This window comes from Vombatus ursinus, unplaced genomic scaffold (genome assembly GCF_900497805.2).
Source record: "Vombatus ursinus unplaced genomic scaffold, bare-nosed wombat genome assembly UNPS02014807.1, whole genome shotgun sequence".
Lineage (NCBI taxonomy): Eukaryota > Metazoa > Chordata > Mammalia > Diprotodontia > Vombatidae > Vombatus > Vombatus ursinus.
The window spans coordinates 17,323,224-17,338,404 of record NW_020954585.1 but is presented as its reverse complement, the minus strand read 5'-3'; the positions used below and the strand labels follow the sequence as shown (position 1 = coordinate 17,338,404).

At 38.8% G+C, this 15,181-nt stretch overlaps 1 protein-coding gene across 3 annotated transcripts in view; it reads right to left on the bottom strand.

The window, feature by feature from the left end:
* The window catches only part of HSD17B3 (hydroxysteroid 17-beta dehydrogenase 3), a 62,921-nt gene that overhangs the window by 5,107 nt on the left and 42,633 nt on the right, over nt 1-15,181 (bottom strand). For all 3 annotated transcript variants that reach the window (XM_027874995.1, XM_027874997.1, XM_027874996.1), the window contains 2 exons: nt 6,523-6,604; nt 4,519-4,584 (listed from right to left, as the gene is read on the bottom strand). In XM_027874995.1, coding sequence (XP_027730796.1) covers nt 4,519-4,584; nt 6,523-6,604 — 148 coding nt within the window. The remainder of the gene's footprint in view (nt 1-4,518; nt 4,585-6,522; nt 6,605-15,181) is intronic.

Sequence of the window (15,181 nt, the reverse complement as noted above, 5' to 3'; positions counted from 1 at the left end):
TGAGGGCAAAGACTGCCATTAAATTTATTTATTTATTTTGATTTTTTAAAATAAGTTTTTATTGATTTTTTTTTGGGGGGGGGAGAGGCAATCTGGATTAAGTGACTTGCCCAGGGTCACACAACTAGTGAGTATCATGTGTCTGAGGTCGGATTTGAACTCAGGTCCTCTTGGCTCCAGGGCCGGTGCTCTATCCACTGCACCACCTAGCTGCCCCTATTTTGATTTTTTTTAATCCCTAGAGTTTCTTTAGAGAGGCAGCATAATATAATGGAGATAAATAAATAAATAATAATAGTACATATAATATAATGGTATAAATACAATATAATGTGATAATGTAATATATTATATATAAATATAATAATATGAAAGAGAGCCAAGAGAGTCAAGAAGGTTTGGGAAGATGGTGAAGTAGGTAAAAAAACTCCAGGCTCTCCAAATTTCCTCCACCTAAAAGACAGAACATAGCCTCAAAGTGTACTTAGAGTGGCAGAAATAAATAAAAGTGAGGGTAAAACAGCTGTCCTCCCAAGACAACTTGAGAAGACTTCACAAAAACTGAGGTGGAGGTTTGGACTGAGTGAAGTACACACATCTCCAGGCAGGCTTGTTGAATCAACAAACAACAAGCCCTGGGGGGCAACTGGGTTAGGTGCCTCCTGGCCTCAGGAGACAGTGGAGGGGGGGGCTTGGAGGGCTGAACAGGGGAAGATTGAAGGACCTTCTGCTGTCAGGGCTGTGGGTGAAAAGGAGGGAGCACATGACCAACCAGTGAGTGAGTGCAGTAGCAGAGGGGTGGAGACCCTGCTGGCTGTGGGCACTCGCAGGACAGCAGAATTCCTGGTTTTGGGTCCATGGTATGGGGAAAAGCCGGTTTTGGAGCTGCCAGAGGGACTGCAAGGACAAGAGTGTTTGTGGGACAGCATGGCTGGGGTCCCTAGCCATGGCTAAAGAAGTGCCTGAGGGAGAAACTAGTGGGGAAAAAAAAATGTAAAGGAAGGAGGTCAACAGTACCAGACTTCCAACGATATTATAAAAGCAGTAAATATCAAAACTATCCAGTTGTGGCTAAGAAATAGAAAGGTAGATCAGTGGAACAGAGTAGACGTACAATACATGTATGTGAAAGGATTATAGGAAGCTTGTATTTGACAAATGTAAACATTTAAGTTCTGCGGATAAGATTTCATTGTTTAGCAAAAATTGTTGGGAAAGCTGGAAAGCACTCTGGCAGAAATTGGGCATAGACTAATATCTTAAACCATGTGCCATGATGAGGTCAAAATGGATACATGTCCTAGATATAAAGAGAGGTATCACAAGAAAATTAGAAGAACATGGAACATATTACTTATCAGACATGAATAGAAGAACAATTTATGAATAAATAAGAGATAGCATTGTGAGGCGTAAAATGGATAATTTTGATTTATTAAATTTAAAAGTTCTTGTATAAATTGAACCAATATAACCAACATTAGAAGGGAAGGAGAAAATTGGGGAAATTTTTCATAGATAGTCTCTCAGATAAAGGTCTCATTTCCCAAATATATAAAGAACTTTGTCAAATTTATAAGAATATGAGTCATTCTCCATTTGACAAATGATCAAAGGATATGAACAGGCAGTTTTTCTATGAAGAAATTAAAACTATATATAGACATATGAAAAAATGTCCTAAGTCATTATTGATTAGAGAAATGCAAATAAAAACAATTAGGGGACATCATCTTATGCCTATCAGATTGACTTCAATTAGCGAATGGCTAAACAAGTTGTGGTTATATGATTGTGATAGAATATTACTGTGCTATAAGAAATGATGAACTGGTTCATTATAGAAAAACATGGAAAGACTTGAACTTATGAAGGAAGATGCTAATCACCTCCAGAGAAAGAATTGACATATAGAAATATGTATAGTCTTACATACATATATGTATGTATATATGTACACACATATATGCATGTGTGAATATATATGTGTGTGTATATATATATACATATATTCATGTTTAATTGTAGCCTCCTCTAGGGCAGAGTGGGGAGGAAGAGAGAGAAAAAAGTGCACAGAAGAGAACAAAAGAAAACTTAGAAGTAAACACAGAAAAACTAGGTAGATTTGAAAACAACATGCAGTATCTATTGTTTGTTTTTGTTTTTTGCTAGGCAATGGAGTTAAGTAACTTGCCCAGGGTCACACAGCTAGTGAGTGTCAAGTGTTTGAGGCCAGATTTACACTCAGGTTCTCCTGAGTCCAGAGCTGGTACTCTATCCACTGCACCACTTAGCTGCCTCAACGTGTAGTATTTATTACATCACAGAGATTGCTGTCCTTTGTTCTTGAAGAGGATCATGGCATCAAGGAGGTAATTCCATGGCATGCAAATGAATTGGATTTAAGTGAGGGAGGGCTGTGCAAAGTCACCAGCCTCACTTTCTCCTCCAGAGTCATCTGGGTCCAGTGGCAAGATATAGATCAGAATGACTAGAAATGGCCCAGGATGCAGTGGGAGACCTTGGTCTTTTCAAGCTAAGGTCTTTAACCTTAATTTAATTTAATAAGAAATGGGATAGAGAATAGTCTCTTTTAAAAAATCAGTCTGTGAGGGGAAGACCCTCAGAGTTCCTGACCAAAAGAGAAACAACTGCTATTTACATAGTTTTTCACTTGAACCCTCAGACCCCTCTCCCACTTTCCAGTGGTGATGGTCCAGTTCCTTACAGACACTTTACCCTGAGGAGACAATATGACTGTTCATACTATTTGAATGACATGGAGTCACCAATTACAGTCCTTGCAGTGAGATGGAGGTCTACCAGACTTCACTATTTGACCTGCCACTATGGCCTTCAGATCCCAGGTACTGTCATTATACACTTACCTGCAGTTGCTCTGTCCAAAGGAATATAAATTTTGATGGCTGAAAGTTCCTGAGATATCTTAGGGTTTACAGGCTAGATTTCTTTCTTAAGCATCATGCCTTAAACCCAATTCACTCGGGCTTTCATTGATTGGCCAACAATGAGTCCCAGTCTAAGTTTCATTTGGTCACATTGTTTGGGCTCTGATGGCTCAGAGTAAGTGTAAATAGCAATTGTTCCTGTTTTGGCCAGAAACCCTGAGGGTCTTCCCCTCCCATATCAATTTTTTTTTTTTGGCTAAGTAAAACAGGCCATTCTTTGCCTCATTTCTTACTTAGCCTTAACCGCTGAATGGGCATTGTCTCAGTCAAACTGAGACCTGGGAAAGACCTTAGCTTAAAAAGGCCAAGATCTCCCACTGCATCCTGGGCCATTTCCAGTCATCCTGATCTATATCTTTCCACTGGACCCAGATGACTCTGGAGGAGAAAGTGAGGCTGGTGACTTTGCACATCCCTCCCTCACTTAAATACAATTCACTTGCTTGTCATGACATTACCTTCCTGTCTTCATGGTCCTCTTTGAGAACAAAGGACAAACAACTATTTGACCTGACACTATGGCCTTCAGATCCTAGGCACTGTCATCTGATCTGCTAATGTCTCAGCCTCACCATCTGACTTTCAGCTTCACCCTTAGAATTTGTGGATCTTTCTATTTTCCTTGAAGTTGAATTCTCGTATATTTGTTATTTCTCCCAAATTGAACATAAGCTCTTTGAGAACAGGAACTATCTGACTTTTTCAGTTTGCATTCCCAGAATTAAGCACATTGTTCAGCACAAAGTAAGTATTTAAGTGCTTTTTCCTTCCTCCCTCCCTTTCTTCTTTCCTATGGGGACTACCCACAAGCCATCGTAACTCTGCCCTTTTCTCTCCCACCTCTTCACTACCACTCTCATTTGCCCCTATATCACCTATAAGAATATAATGAAGAATGTGATGCCTGAGAGTGATACAGAAAATGTTTTTCCAGTGGAACGGAGAATGTATAGGATGGTGTAATATGTTATTTTAATGGGCATCAATGTACCCCTCAACTATGATCAGCCCCATTATCCTCACTCCTACTTCCATTCTTTTGCCACTTTCTCCTAGGCCCTATGAGATGAGGAGAGCAACAGCAACAATAGTAGTGGCAGAAGTAAAGGCAGTGTCTAGCACAATCCTTTACACACAGTAGGTGCTTAATATTTGTTGAACTGAATTGAATTGGAGGCAATGTGATACTGCTGTACCACCTGGGAGCCAGAAGACCTGAGTCACTTAATACCCACATGATAAGGTCATACAGGCAAGTCACTTGAACCTGGAGACTCGGTTGCCTTATCTATAAAGTGAAAGTGTTGACTTAAGAGTCCATAGGGTCCCTTCTAGTTCCAAATCTGTGATTCTATGAAAAGTAGGGACTATCAAATTAACTGATAGAGGGACAATGTCTTTCCCCCTCAGTACCCTTCTCTGCACACTTATTCTTTAGTGAACCTGGAGCCAAATCACACGGAAATCTTGGATGTCACAAGATTAAAATGTTACACAAGGTTTAAAAACTCAAGCCCAAGATCCCTGAAGGTTGCACCGTTTACATTACCTGTATAACGATTCCTTTCTCCTTATACTCAACTTGTAGTGCTTTGGAAAATGTGCATACAAAGGCCTAGAAAGAAAAGGAATTAGTCATCAAAAAGTTTCTCTCCTACTAACCCCAGGATACACAATTACTGGAAGGGATACCAAAGGAGCTTCTCTTTTTCAGCCCTGAAAATTTCAATATCATCTTTCCTTTTTCTCTCTCCTTCATCCCCTACCTCCAATTCTGTCTATTTTACACCAACAAAAATCTCTCCTATCCCTCCCCTACTCTCTACTCAATACAAACTTTTTATCAGGCATTTAAGGTTCTCTAAAATCTAACAGCAACCTGCCTTTCCAATCTTATTTCATATCACTCTCCTTTATTACACTCTGTTCTCTATCCAAACAGTACTACTAATTACCCTCTGATCATATTCTGCCCTTTTCTGCTGTGTTCAGTCATTTCAGTTACGTCTGACTCTTTGTGACTCGATTTGGGGTTTTCTTGGCAAAGATCCTAGAGTGATTTGCCATCTTCTTCTCTAGCTCATTTTACAGGTGAGGAAATTGAGGCAAACAGGGTTAAGTGACTTGCCCAGGGTCATACAGCTAGTAAGTGTCTGAGGCCAGATTCAAGTCTTCCTGATTCCAAACCCAATGCTCTATTCACTGTGCCACCTAGTTACCCTCTGCCCTTTTCACTCCTATGTATGTGCATCTTATGCCTAGAGTACTCCCTCTTCATAGTAATGATAGCTAACATTTATATAGCACTTACTATTGCTAGGCACTGTGTTTTAACCCTTTACAATTTTTATCTCATTTGATCCTCACAATGACCTAGACAGGTAGGTGCTATTATTGTCACCTCCATTTCAGAGATGGGGCAGCTGGGGCAAATAGGGGTTAAGTGACTTGCACAGGGTCACACAGACACTAAGTATCTGAAGCCCAATTTGAACTCAGGTCTTCCTGACTCCAGGCTACCCACTGCACAACCTAGCTCATCCTTCAAAGCTCATGCCCTGTGTTATCTATATTATATAACATTTATTTGTACATATGTCATATATGCCCCCTGTTCCCTGACTCGTCCTAATAGGCTGTAAACTCCATGAAAGGAGGTTCTATGACATGTTTCATCTTTTTTATGTTAAGCGTATTACACATAGTAGGCACTCAATAAATTTTTGTTGAATGTCCAGTACATTGTATGTAGTAGGTATTTAATTTTTTAATTGAAATGAAAAGATAGCAATTTCCAATTATGAATGAGTGTTGATTTCCATAAAGATCTTTCTATTGCCTTGTACTGGAAAGAACTTTCCCATAATAATGAAATCATTCTTTTTAGTGGGGAAAAGTCAATGTATTTAATTTATATTCTTCTCTTGTATATCACTTATCTTCCTGAGTTCAAATTTTGTTTGCCTCTGTTTCCTCATCTGTAAAATGAGCTGGAGGAGATGGCCAACCACTCCAACCACAAAAAGTCAGACACAACTGAAATGACTAAACAACAATGACAAAAGTACTTTTTTCTCTGAATTTGTTTGATGTCTTTGTGGACATCCCTGCTAACCTCTTGCCCTTCATGGTTGGATGACCTCTTGGTGCCACATCACTGCTACTATATTGTAAGTTTCTTTATTAGTTTTTAAAGTTCTTGAGGTCAGCATCAATCTTTGTATTCCTCTCAGCATCTAGCATACAGCAGGCAATTAATAAATGTCCACTGATTTTAATTGGGGGGGGATCAGCTTCTTTCTTAGAAACCTCAGCATAAACTGCCTAGAACTCATCTCATCAACAAATCCCAACCCTAACCTTTAGCCTGAACCTTTTATGAACTCTTTCTACCCTGAATTACATTCTAAACTAGTTGAACCTATGAGAAATCATTTTAGAAAATCTCCTATAAATCAGATTGGAAAAAGGAAGGGGAGAACAAAATGGGGAAATATATGTGATACCATTCAACTTGATGGACACTGAGACATCAAATTGGGCTCTCACTCACTTTTGTAGATGAGTAAATGCTATATAATGGCCAAGGGAAACGACCTGCCCCTGAGGAGATATTCAGAACCAGTCCTTTCCGCCTGAAATCAAAATAAGCAAAGTTTCACACATACTTGTGACAAGATTCCATCATACACAGAAAAAAAAAAAGCAATAAATGAGTCTCGTGGGGATTGCCACACAACTCTCCATGTTCCCATTTGTATTAAGAGAATTGCTTCTAAATCTTATAAAATGGCTTTACCATCCCCCTTTATTAATTAGGATCCCCCAATAATGATTGTTGAACTTACAATAGCTACAATGTCATCTTTGGGGTTCTTGCTGTGGGATCAGGTCATAGAAGTAACCTTGATATAATAAAAGCCTTCACAATCCTTCTGGTAACTAATTCCGGATGGTTTCAGATGGATTCACAGTACTACCAGTGTTATACTAATATAGGTAATATTATAGAATGTCCCCAACTCTTCTCTTTGCCTCACTTTTAAAGTAGAAATTTCTTTTTAAAAATAAATCCTATGTGTTCTCTCAATTCAAGTCAATTAGGCAATTATTTATCAAGTGCCTAATATATACAAAGCACTATACTTGTGATACAAAGACAGAAATAAAAATAGTTCCTATCTTCATAGAGTACACATTCTAGAGAGGCAGCCTGGTAGAATGGAATTGAATGCTGGATTTGAAGTCAGGAGATCTAAGAATCCTCTCCCTCTTGAAATTATTTTGAGTTCATTTATTTGGATAAATGTATTCTCCTCCTCTGCCCCTAGCCCCAGGAGAATGTGAGCTCCTAAGGAGCTGGATATGGTTCACTGTTTTGTCTTTGTGTTTATCTTGCAGTGGAGGCTAAAAATGGTTTAACAAAAGCATAGCAAGATATCCACCTAAGCAAAGTTATCACAAGAGCCTTCAAGAATGAAAATGGTAGAAGGGCTACAAACCAGGGTAAAAATGGAGTTTTGCAAAAACCATACTAATAAACTGTTTTCTCCATCACAGTGAACCATCATGCTTGGACCACGGTTTCAGACATACTTCTCTGAAGCTTATAGAAACAGCAAAAGAGAACAAAAATGGGGAAAGTGGTCAGATTGGACCAAATATAGATAAAAAGTGATCCAGGTTAGAGGTAATAGAATTGTGATGATATTGAGGGACTAAGATACGGAACATACTAAAGGTGTAGGGTGGGAAATAGAAGAATTTATTAAATATTGGGAAAAGGTAACTAAAGTAACTAAGAGAACATCAGTTACTGCCAACCTACTCTACCATCTATTCAAAATTGTTGCAAGAGTCCTCTCTCCACAATCAAGGGCAAACAAGGTGAGAGTAGTGGCAGGGGAACAACAAATTTTTGCACTTGATATTCCATAATTGATCACATCTTTACCTTTTTGCAATTAACTGAGAGATGTAGAGAATTTAAGATTGGACTGACTGTTTGCTGATAAAAAAAAGCATTTGATTCAAGAGGCCAAAATATTGCCTTACAAACTCGTACAAGTAGGTGTCTCCCATACATTGCTGTAATACAAGATTTCTTAGAAGAAATAATAGAAAAAATCTTCTTCAATGTCTATGTCTCTCTAAACACAAATATCAGGTGACACATAAAAAAGAAAGATGTATGTTTCCCAAAGGTATTTTTTGTTATTGTTTTTATTGGAATATTTCACATGAAAAGCCCAAACTCAGGAGATGGTAGCTGGAATAGATCAAATGGTAGCATTTTAATACAATGGTATCACTATTTAGCCATACACAAGTTACATCCAACATCATCTGTTCATGGGAACACACAACAGCAATTGTACAACTGGTTAGGTTGTACAATTTGGAAGAAATCCAGCACGGAGCCCAGGTCAAAGAGGGAATCCGTGTGAATACCAAGATTCAACAAATTCTCCTGTTTGTGGATGACATTGTGCTAGTTGCATCAATCCCCAAAACATTGCAGAGTTTTCTGCAAGAGATCTGTAATTATTCAAAGGAGTCTGAGCTGTCAAATCACACAGGAAAAATCAAGTAGATGAAGAACATCTATTTTCCAGATTTTAACATATATTTAGGGATGAGCAATCCAGATAACTTATCCAACAGTTGTTTTTCTGGGACAGATAATGCTGATGGACAGTGAGCTGACCCAGAGTTGAATAGGAGGAGAACAGTAGGCTGGATTGCTTTCAGAAAATTTTGAAGCTTTTTTGAATCTCAGATTCCCATGAAAGCAAAGGCCAATCTTTTCAATACTAATATTTTGCAAGTGTATAATAATGGCAAAGAGATGTGATATATCACTGCCTCTGAAGAGTTAAAAATGACTATCCCACAGAACACAGTGGAAAGGTACATGCTATATATGTGGGCAGTCTACACATATAACCAACAAGGAACTCCATTGAAGAACAGGAGCAAAGAAACTATGCAAGAGAAAGATGGGCTGATTAAGGGATAGCAGGTAGACAGGAAGGGCGCTCTGCTGGTACCCTTTCAATATCAGAAGAAAACGAGCAAGGCATCTAGCATGTTGGGAGGATACCTTCTGGCAAACTTTTGGGAAAACACAGAAAAGAGTAGTATAGCATTGGTAGGCATGGATGGATTACAAACCACATCATTGAAGGACACTGCCAAATTGATGAGAAAATGGATCCATTGGAGCAATGAATATTGAATTTGTTTAAAGTCGTGACCAGCACATAGTAGATGCTTAATAAATGTTTATGGAATTGAATTTAATTAAATTCCAGGCTCTTCCATTTGCATGTTTATGTGACCTTGGGCAAATACATTCAGCTTTCTGAGCCTCAGTTGCTTCATCTATATAACGAAAGGTTTTATAAACAAAAGGACAGTTAAGGTCCTTTATGGCTCTTAATGATCATAAGCATGAAGTTATAAGTCCAAAATATTTTTTCCTGTGAAAAATAAGAAAATCTGCTATTTACTGACTGGAGACTGCCTGAGAGAAAATATATTAGTACAGACATTTTCAAATAGGTGCTAAATAATAATAGTTAACATTTATAAAATTTCTACTATGTGCTAGCCACTGTGCTAAATGCCTTACAATGATTATATTATTTGATGCTCACAACAACCCTAGGAGGTAGGTGCTATTATTATCCACATTTTACAGATAAAGAAACTGGTAGACAAAGGTAAGTGACTTACCCAGTTTCACACAGTTAGTATCTGAGGCAAGATTTTAATTTAGGTCTACATGGCTCTAAACCCAACACTCTAGAACTATCCACTATGGGGGGTGTGTGTGTGTGTGTGTGTGTGTGTGTGTGTGTGTGTGTGTATGCATACATGTCAATCTGTCTCTGTGTGTATATATGTATATATACATATGTTTTACATGTACTTTTCTGTTTATGTGTTGTCATCCCCATCCTACCCAGAACCTTATGGTCAGAGACTGTTTTAATTTTTGCCTCTGTATCTCCAGGGCTAGCCAGGCACATGCCTAATACATACTATTTTAAGTGATTTAAGTTGAAGCCAGGGACCCTTGAAAAATGTAATTCAGTTTGAATTAAAAGGGCCAGGCTGCCACTTTAGTATTTTGACTTATACAATACCCAAATCCATATGAAAAGTTGGCCAGAAGATTCTGGAAAGATGGTGGAGTAAGTCAGAAAATTCCAAGTTCTCCAGATTTCCCTCACAAACAAAATAAAATAGTACCTCCAGGTGAACATAGAGCAGTAAAAATAAATAAGAGTAGGGACGGAACAGTTGTCCTCCTGGGACAATCGGCAGAGATCTGAAGAGAAGTCCCAGGAGGAGGTTTGGTCCCTGTGTAGAACAAACACCTCAAGGTTAATTGCACTTAAACAACAAGCCACTAGTGCTGTGGTTATCTGGGTTGGGAGGCTGCCTCCCTGCCAGCCACAGGAACTTTTACCCCCCACCTCCCACCTAGGACAGTGAGGGGAGTGGGGCATCTGAGCCAGGGAAGATCTAGGGAGCCTCTGCTAATAAGGAATGCCAGACCCAGCTGTGCTGTGGAGACACAGCCTTGAGTGAGAAGGAACCAGTACATGCCCACGGAGTGCAGAAGCAGTGGGTCAGGGGTGCCACTGGTTATGGGCACTTACAGGAAGCTGAAGGTCTTGGTTTCAGTTCCAGGACAGAGGGGAGAACTGAAGGAGGATCAGAGGCCAGAGGCACCATCCCCCATACCCCAGGAATAGAGGTGACTACAAAAAATATGCTGCTACAAATAAAAAAAAAACGCACAGACAAAGGAGAAAGAATCCAACCGCAAAGAGTTACTATGAGAATAAAAAAGACCAGGGTTCATCTTCAGAGGGGGATATTGAAGCAAAGAAACCCTTTTCTACACCAAAGAGTAATGTCAAATGGCCACCTGCCTGAAAAGAATTCATCAAAGAACTTTAAAAAGACTTTAAAAATCAAATGAGAGAGATTGAGGGAAAACTAAAATAAATAGATTAAGAACAATCCAAGAAAATCAAGAAGATTATGAAAAGAAAGTCAACCAGCTGGAAAAGGACTTCCAAAATCTTAAGGAAGAAAATGACTCCTTGAAAATCAGGGCAAGGGGAAGACAGCAAAGTAATAAGAGACTAAGAAACAATAAAACAAAATATAAAGAATGAAAAAGTAGAAGAGAACGTGAAACATCTCATAAGAAAAACAACTGATCTGAAAAACACATCAGAAAGAGAAAACATAAGTTAGACTACCTGAAAGCTATGATAAAAAAAAGAATCTTGATATAATAATAAAAGAAATAAAGAAAATCATTCTGAAGCATTAGAACAAGAGGAGAAAGTAGAAATAGAAAAAATCCACTGATCACCACTAGAAAGAGATCGTATGAGGAAAACCCACAGGAATATCATAGTCAAATTCTGGAACCCCCCAACTCAAGGAGAAAATATTATGAGCAACAAGAAAAAATAATTTAAAAAGGTGGTGGCACAATCAGAACAACACAAGACCTAGCAGTGATGACACTAAAAGACTGCAGGTCTTAGAACATTATATACCAAAGAGTAAAAGAACTGGAGTTCCAGCCAAAAACATCACACAGAGCAAAGCTAAGCATAATCCTGAATGGGAAAAACCCCCAACATTTAATGAATTGTCAGACTTCCAGTATTCCAGTATTTTTATTAATTAATTAATTTTTAGTTTTCCACATTCACTTCCACAAGATTTTGAGTTCCAAATTTTCTCCCCATTTCTCCCCTTCCCCCTAAGATGGCATGGATTCTTAACACCCTTCTCTCAATCTGCCCTCCTTTCTATCACCCCTCTTCTCTTATCCTCTTCCCCTTCTATTTTCCTGTAGGGTAGGATAGATTTCTATACCCCATTGCCTACATATCTTATTTCCCAGTTACATGTAAAAACAATTTTTAACATTCATTTTTAAAACTTTGAGTTCCAAATTCTCTCTCTTCCTCCCTCCCCACCCACACTCATTGAGAAGGTAAGCAATTCAATATAGGTTATAGGTAGCCATGCAAAACACTTCCATGGTAGTCATATTGTGAAAGACTAACTATATTTCCCTCTATCCTATCCTGCCCCCCCATTTATTCTATTCTCTCTTTTGACCCTGTCCCTCCTCAGAAGTGTTTGCTTCTTATTACCCCCTCCCCCAACCTGTCTTCCCTTCTATCATCCCCCCTCTCTTATCCCCTTACCCCCTATTTTCCTGTAGGGCAAGATAGATTTCCATACCCAATTGAGTATGCATGTTATTCCTTCCTTAAACCAAATCCAATGAGAGTAAGATTCACTCATTCCTCCCTTTTCTTTTCCTCCACTGTAAAAGCTTTTTCTTGCCTCTTTTATGTGAGATAATTTACCCAATTATACCTCTCCCTTTCTCTTTCTCCCAATACAATTCTCTCTCTCACCCCTTAATTTTATTTTTTAGATATCATCCCTTCATATTCAACTCACCCTGGCCCTCTGTCCATATAAATATATATTCCCTCCAACTACCCTAATACAAAGAAAAGTCTCATGAATTACAAATATCATCTTTCCATATAGGAATGTAAACAGTTCAACTTTAATAAGTTCCTTATGATTTCTTTTTCTTGTTTACCTCTTCATGCTTCTCTGGAGTCTTGTATTTGAAAGTCAAATTTTCTATTCAGCTCTGGTCTTTTCATCAAGAATGCTTGAAAGTTCTCTATTTCACTGAATGTCCATTTTTCCCCTGAAGGATTAAACTCAGTTTTGCTGGGTAGGTGATTCTTGGTTTTAATCCTAGCTCTGGAACATCATATTCCAAGCCCTCTTATCTTTTAATGTAGAAACTGCTAAATCTTGTGTTATCCTGATTGTGATTCCACAATATTTGAATTGTTTCTTTCTGGCTGCTTGTGATATTTTCTCCTGGACCTGGGAACTCTGGAATTTGGCTATAATATTACTAGGAGTTTTCCTTTGGGGATCTCTTTCAGGAGGTGATTGATGGATGCTTCAATTTCTATTTTACCCTTTGGTTCTAGAATCTCAGGGTAGTTTTCCTTGATAATTTCTTGAAAGATGGTGTCTAGGTTCTTTTTTTGATCATGGCTTTCAGGTAGTCCAATAATTTTTAAATTATCTCTTTGGATCTATTTTCCATTTCAGTTGTCTTTCCAATGAGATATTTCCCATTGTCATCTATTTTTTTCATTCTTATGGTTTTGTTTTATAATTTCTTTATTTCTTATAGAGTCATTAGCTTCCATTTGCTCCATTCTAATTTTTAAGGAATTATTTTCTTCAGTGAGCTTTTGGACCTTTTGACCAGTTGGCCAATTCTGCTTTTTAAGGCATTCTTCTTCTCATTGGCTTTTTGGACCTCTTTTGCCATTTGGGTTAGTCTATTTTTTAAGGTGTTATTTTCTTCAGTATTTTTTTGGGTCTCCTTTAGCAAGCTGTTGACTTGTTTTTCATGATTTTCTTACATCACTCTCATTTCTCTTCTCAATTTTTCCTCTATTTCTCTTATTTGCTTTTCAAAATCCTTTTTGAGATCTTCCATGGCCTGAGACCAATTCATATTTTTCTTGAAGGCTTTGTATGTAGGAACTTTGATTTTGTTGTCTTCTTCTGGTTGTTATGTTTTGATCTTCTTTGTCCCAAAGAAAGATTCTGTAGTCTGAGTTTTTTCCACTGTTTGCTCATTTTCCCAGCCAATTACTTGACTTTTAACTCTTTGGTACGTTAGGGCTCTGCTTACAGTGTGGAGGATGTACTGCCCCAAGTTTCAGGGGTTTTGTGCAGCTGTTTTCAGAGATACTTTTAGGGACCTGTAAATTTTCATTTCTTCCAGGTGGTATGATCAAAGGAGAAGTTTTTACTCCTTTCCTGGCCTGTGCTCTGGTCTATAAGTGACCACAAACAGTCTTTTCTGCCTTGGCAGTGTGAAGAGGATTCCCTCTCCACTGCCACCACAAGCTTCCCCATATTAGCACTCCTCCTTGCCCCAGGACTACCACTGAGGACTGCAACCCAGATCCAAGCATGGGCAAAGCAAGAGAATCCTTCCTCAGCATCAGCAAAGAGATCCCTGCAATCCCCCTCTTATCAGTCACTCAATCCCCCCACCATCTAGGGGCTGAGAGCTCTGGAAGCAGCCACCCCTACAGCTACCTGGAGCTGTACCAGGGCTGGGGCCCAACCATGCTCCTGTCTCACCCAGGTCCAACAGACTTTTCCAACTGACCTTCTAAGTTGTCTTTTGCATTTATGGGTTGAAATGTCTGGAAACCTCCACAGCTCCCCATGACTCAGTCCCCTGAGGCATGCTCCAGGTTCGCTGGGGCCCTGTCTTTGCCTGTATGACCCACATTGAACTGTGACCTTCTCCCAGCCTGGCATAACAGACCTTTCCCATCAACCATCCAGGTTGTCTTGGGCTGGAAATGTGTTTCACTCTGTCTTTTTGTGGGTTCTGCTGCTCTGGAATTTGTTTAGAGCCATTTTTACAGATATTTGAAAGGGTCTGGGGAAGAGCTCAAGCAAGTCATTGCTTTCACTCTGCCATCTTGGCTCCACTCCCCTCCCATTTTGTTTAAAAAAAATACCTAAACTTAATAGAAGATTTGACATACAAGAGCCAAGAGAAATATAAGATATATACCAAAGACTAATTACAAAGGACTCAATAAGGACAGACTGTTTACCTTTTATATGAGGAAATATAAAACATTTGTCTAAGATTGTTATTAGTAATTGGGTAGTTCATAAGAAAAATTGGGGTAAATCTGAGTATGATATGATTTTTAAAAGAAAAATTGTTTAGGAACAGCTGAAGACAGTAATTATCTTATACAAAACCAACACAGAGGAATTAGATGGGGGAGGACGGCTGGTAGTTCTGGAAACCTACTTTCATCCAGAATGGGTTCAAGAGGGAATAATACATATATATCTAAAAGAGTATTACAGTCCTCTAAACTCAGAAAAAAAATAAAACACTAAGGGGATTGGGAGGGAGGAGAGGATAAAGGAAGGATCTTTAGAGGAAGGGGAGGGGGGTATAGAAAAGTGTTTAGATCAATGGGAATGGGAGGATGAGGGAGGGATCCTTGGAGAGGGGTAGGGTAAGTAATAGGAAGGCAAGGTAGCAGATAGAAGTAAAGTAGAGGAGTTAGGAGGGA